This window comes from Perissodus microlepis, chromosome 3, assembly GCF_051167445.1.
Source record: "Perissodus microlepis isolate ML-2025 ecotype Zambia chromosome 3, ASM5116744v1, whole genome shotgun sequence".
NCBI lineage: Eukaryota > Metazoa > Chordata > Actinopteri > Cichliformes > Cichlidae > Perissodus > Perissodus microlepis.
Genome location: NC_140463.1, coordinates 23,767,871 through 23,773,620, shown reverse-complemented (window position 1 = coordinate 23,773,620; position 5,750 = coordinate 23,767,871). Strand labels below are relative to the sequence as shown.

The following is a 5,750-nucleotide window of genomic DNA, read 5'->3' as shown; positions in this document are numbered from 1 at the left end:
CTCTGCTCTCAGTCTCTTTCATTGAGAATGTTTGACTATAGCGTCTTGTTTTTTTAAACATACATGCAGAAAAGAGGAGGTAATGCAGTTGTGTGAAAAAAATAATCACATCTTTGCTGGTTGAACAGAAATTAAAAGGGTAAGTAGCAGCTAGATGCTTGTAATCTAATGAGTTGGATCTTTTCAGGATGAGTAACTAAAATTGGTTAAAATGGCTCTTTGCTGACTGTAATGAGTAGACACAGCAGTGGTCCATTAGGAGACCTTTTATGTTCAAATGCTATGCTTCATAGATCAGTGTAAAAGTGGCTTAAGAGATAAATAAATGTATTACTCTGAAAATGGTCAGGTACAAGGACTGGACTGGAAATGGGTGACAAAGCAGGTCCAAAGAGAACCCTTAACAGACCTTCAGAAAGCCTGCGAACTGATGTCCAAGACCACTTTAAAAAAATTACAAGACAGTCTGGCTCCTTGGAAGCAAAAAATGCAGAAATGAGAGGTTGCTCGAGTGCTCTACAAGCGCTGTCCATATTTAAAGTCGATATAAATAGAGGATTCTGATGATGTGGTTTTTAAAAAACTAAAAACGGATGCACAGTGAAAAACTTGAAAAATTAAAAAATAAATAAATTCCACTGAAGTATTTAAGAAAAAGATGCTTGAAAGGTTAAAGGGACTATTTATTAAAGAAAAAACTTTTGCTGTAAAAGCCCAGAAAACAACTATTTACCTGCAATCAGTTGTTTGTGCCAGTCTACCATGACTGTCATCATTCCTGCCGAAATATTAGGCACATTTTGATTGAACTGCAGTTTATTTAATATTTGTACTTGTTGCTGTACAAAATTAACCTCCTGAGACTTGAGGTTGTTTGTTGCCTGCTTAAGAGCCATATTTGTCCTCTCTCTCTATTTGGACAGTTGGACCTGGTACATGTAAAGAAAAAAAAGTGTCCTAATATGGGGGATTGGGTTTATTTTGCAGCGTAGCACAATAAAGTCAGTATTGTGTAACACTGTTTTAGAAAAAGGTGCAGAAACCCTAAAACATCTGAAAACGGTGTGAATATAAATTATTTCACATTTTAAACCCTTTTCCCCCTTTTATAACTTAAAAACCCCCACAAAAACTTGAGCTTCCCTCTCTGGGTTAAAGCCCATAGCTCATCTTCACTCAGCTGCCACAACCAGCAATTAGGATTTCTTTCTGCAACCTCAGTTTTCCTGAAAGTTTGCTTCAAGTTAAGGAGCCGTGAGCCAGAAGAGCAGGGAACCGCTACTTCAAGTTAACACAGCATCAGCAGACAGCTGGATGGTCCAGGATCCACAGTGACGCAGTTTACAAACCTGATATTTTGTGCTGAAAGTCAAGTTATGCAAACATTGCAAACATATAAAACTGAGGATACTGGTTGACTGCAGGCATTTCGTAAAAAAAAGAAAAAAGAAAAAAGAGAGCTCTCCAGTTTTTAAATGGAAGCTGAAAAGCTTTCTGCCTGCCTATTCTGTGTGAGATCATCCACCCCTGGAGGCTTTTTTGTCTTCTGACATTATTGCTCTTAAGATGCTTGTCCCGATGCCAAAAGCATGACCGCACTCCAGCTCCGAGAAGCCGTTGAAGCGGCGCACTGACTCAGGGCGTTTATCCCGCTCCTCTGGCTGCACCGTGAGCAGTAAACAATGACACAGGAGGCAGTTTGACATTTAATTCTCTGCAGGTAGGTGGTACATTCTCAAACAGCAGGTTCACACAAACACTGATGGATTTTACAACAATACAGAAAAAGAAATGCCTCGTTTCTTTTACAGGGACAGAAAAAAATGATACATTCACCTGCTGAGGGTGAAGGACGGAGTGCACAAGTCCAGAAATTAGAACCGGATACAAAAACGACAACAAAAATATATATCTTTGTACAACAAGTTGCTAGTTGTTTGGCACTATTCCCAAACCTATTTTGTTTATCTGTACACTGAGTGTGCGCACAGACTGTAGGAAAAACCATGTATGTTGGCGGTGTTAACGTTTGCAATGAATTGGCAAATATCGCCCTCTTGTGGTAAAAAGGGCAACAACACCTGTGAAATCTTGCTGAAGACGGATCTTTGTACTTTCCTGTTGGTCTAATGAATTTTGACACATCATAATAACCTTTAAAGCAGGCATGGATGCATTTATACACGGGTTTGATGCAAGTCAGAATGTTTATGTCCGAAAGATGTAGCATATATGGAAGCTTGTTTGTGACATAGAAAAACAAAACCCCAACAAAAACATTTTTGTTAACCATATATCAACATTGTTAAACTTGATATCGAGTAAATGACTTGAAACACTGAAAATACTATTGTTTTTAGATGACTGAGTTAGTAGGTAGGGTTTGTGATGATAACCCAAAATTGTGAGATGGACACCTGGTGCCTTAAAGGAAGAAGTTCCACAAATGAATAAAATGTAACAATTAGCAATATAGCAATTATTGGTAAGCGAGGGTTATACTTTATTGACATATGGATGGCATTTTCTTTTATAGTGGCACAAACAAGCTTCCACAGACAAGTTTGAAGGGCTGCTTCTCCTCTCTGCAGCTGCAGCTGATTGAAGAAATAAGAAAAGCAGCTTTTACTGGGCAGCTCAGTGCTTCACATTATGTTGGTATTAAGAGGAGACGTTAGGACTTGGTTGGGAACACATCTCTGTACTGATATGATGTGACATATGGAGGTACAGTAATGTTAAATCTGGTTTACAAAAAATACAGTATACCAAAAGCTGGTGAATTCTGGATAGACTTCTTGTTATTTACAAGTGGGGAACTTAAAGTGACTCAATCTGTGAAAAGAACTGCTTACAACTCAAAGGCAACACAACTTGTAGTGATTACAAGTAAACTTTCATTATATAAAAGAAACTTCTGATCAGTCCACCAGCGTTGGCTCCATTTTCAATCTTTTGACTTCCATATTACCAAACTGGTGTGTCTGTGACTGCTGATAATAGCAGGAGTCCCTCTGAGCTGCTTTAAAAAACAAAAAAGAAAAAGAAAACTTTCTTAGATTTCAGATGTCATACTGTTAAAGTAGCCAACGTTTCAGACACCAAGGCCAACAAATCAAATGTATAATTAGTATGTAAAAATAATCCCTGAAAAAAACCCAGCTAATCAGCCTTGGATCAGTATGACATCAGTGAGGGTTGATACTCACCTCAGGCACACCTGCCTTAAAGCTTCACCCACCTGCCTTATGGTTCAGTCATACTAAACAGGAATGGAAACCTCTCACTGGTTGCCAGGCTCTTTGCTAAGTTGCATATTTTTTTTGCTGTTAATTGCAGGAAGTTGCAGCAACCAAATGGTCACCCAGAGGTTGGGCATCCAACATCCTCAACTTGAAATCAAACCCATTTGATTTCAAGGTTACTGCACAAAAAATTGGAGGCAACCTTCCTGACTGACTGGAAGAGGTTTGCAAATAAGTGCAGTTTTATTTATAAATGCAGATGGATTACCATCTGGTTTCCAGCTGTATGTATTCTGGTTATATTCCTTTATAAAAGCCTGGTTGCTGAGCAACTATGTGATGTTGCAGTTAAATTGCCGTCCTGCAGCAACTACGTCATTATTTGTGGAGGAATTTCTGCTTTAAATCTTTGAGGTTCCGGCTGGACACTGAATGTAAGTAGTTAATGTCAATTAGAATTTCTGCTTATATAGACAGCAACAGGTTTGCAATTTTCACAGATTTATTATAATTAGTTGCCATCTTATCACAAATCTCAACCCCAAACTGACAGCAGGCTGACTACGCCTTATTGCCGCCTTGATGAGCTAACATTGCTTTGAAGATGGCAACTGACTGTGAGTGGTTGCAGACCTGGTCTTCATCTTTAAAGCAACATTTCAAAGGAAACAGATTCCAAGTGCATTGGACACAGTCCGGATGAATTCAGTCATGCCACATTCTCAAGACGGGGACTGAAAATACTTGTTTCAGACAGAAGATGATCTGAGGCGGTTGCACGATTTGTAAAGCTACTCAAGCAGAATCTAGAATTAAAATATGGATGAGAAATCAGAGGATAATAGACAGTTTACTGTTTTAAACTAAAGAAGACAATCTTTGGCTGACTCCACTCACACTGACACATTTACCATTAAAGCTGAAGTAGGCAGAAATAAAGAACAGTCCTCTCAAAATCAGGGGCTCTTTGTTTTAAGTCCGACCCAACAGAGTTCTTCTTAGAGCATAAAACATAAACCTATGCTGAATTTTGGCTTCATATTGGGTTTGAACCCCACTATCCCAGGTTAAAGTCTTCGGCATAGATCTTAATTTGTAGTCTTAAGAGCTTGAACAGAAGGTGACTGGACCATCATGAACTGGACGACTGGGAACCTACACAGGCTTCTTAATTTATACTTAGCCTTACATACCGTAAGTGAGCGACACCAATTCCACTATTTCTATTTATTTGTGCTTAGCTTGCCTGTGCTGCTTAAAACACCACTCCTAGCACGATTTGATGGCAATGATCAGGGTTTTTTTTGTTGTTGTTTGGTTTTGCAAACACTCATGTTTGGCCAAAGTCCCGCACTTTACTTTCTAAAACCTGAAAACCCAGAGGGGGAACAGGCGTATCTAAGGTTTTTTTTTGTCTCCATTGATGGGAGAAACAAAAGCTGCCTGCTGCAGCTTTAAGGGCTGATTTATAGGTGAAAACCTTCTCAAAATGCCTTTTTTATGTACATTTTTTAGCTATTTAACCATTTTCAGGGGCACAGATTCAATGTGAAACATCCTAATTACATATTAAGGTATAATAATCGACATTTTAACCAAATTTACTGCAGATGCAATCGCACTGAGCTTTTTGACCTGCAGTGCTCATTGGGGAAACACACTTTGCGGGTGTTTGAGATCATTACTGAATGTTAAGCAGCTACATCACATTTGCAAAAGCAGCTTAGTGCAGGTTGCAGGAAAAAACAAACAAACGGAGTATGCCTGGTATGATTTCTGTACACTGAGTGTCAGAAGATGCAGTTGTAGAAACAGGGTTTAAAATATGAATCCATCCTGTACATGTTTTTATTAGTGGATCCACCTTCAGGTAATCTCACTGATTTATTCTTCCTTTGTTTTTTGTGTCTGAGAAGTTTGTGTCCTTCATTTCTTCTAGTTTTCATTCATACCCATGCTGAGTTCAAGAGGGGCCAAAAAACGTGGGAAATTCCAACTTCCTGCTTGGAAAACCCACAGCAGGACGGTTATGAGGTCAAGTGGGAATGTCAGGGAGAGACCTGTATTATTTACACCAGTAAGCGTCTCTTTAAGTGAATCTGGAACTTGACCGGTTGTTTCTCTCCTCTCCCTTCATCATACCATCGTCTCTGAGCCCGAACCTTTCCCGGTGAAGAAGTCCCAGAAATTAGTGGTCGGCGACGGCTTGCTCTCCTCCTGCGGCGTCTGCCTCACCCAGATGCTGTTCTCGGTTGAGCCGCTCAGACTCGAGCTCAGAGAGAAGCTCAGCGCGGCGCTCAGACCCGGGCCTCGACGGTCCTGGGCATCCGAGTCCTGAGCGTGGAGCCTGGGGGTGAAGGACGAGGACAAGGACGAGGAAGAGAAGGAGGACTGGGATAGGCTGAGCAGGTTGTGGTGGGAGTGGAACTGACGCATGTGGCGGATGGATTTACCAGGAGGGACCTCACCTGCAGGACCAAGAACAGGACACGGTTTCAGAACTTG

At 40.4% G+C, this 5,750-nt stretch overlaps 1 protein-coding gene across 3 annotated transcripts in view; it reads right to left on the bottom strand.

Annotated features, from left to right (window-relative positions):
- Positions 1–1,693: 1,693 nt before the first annotated feature.
- Positions 1,694–5,750, bottom strand: part of arhgap36 (Rho GTPase activating protein 36) — an 85,912-nt gene continuing 81,855 nt past the window's right edge. For all 3 annotated transcript variants that reach the window (XM_084923630.1, XM_084923632.1, XM_084923631.1), the window contains exon 12: positions 1,694–5,713. In XM_084923630.1, coding sequence (XP_084779756.1) covers positions 5,382–5,713 — 332 coding nt within the window. In that variant the 3' untranslated portion in view covers positions 1,694–5,381. The remainder of the gene's footprint in view (positions 5,714–5,750) is intronic.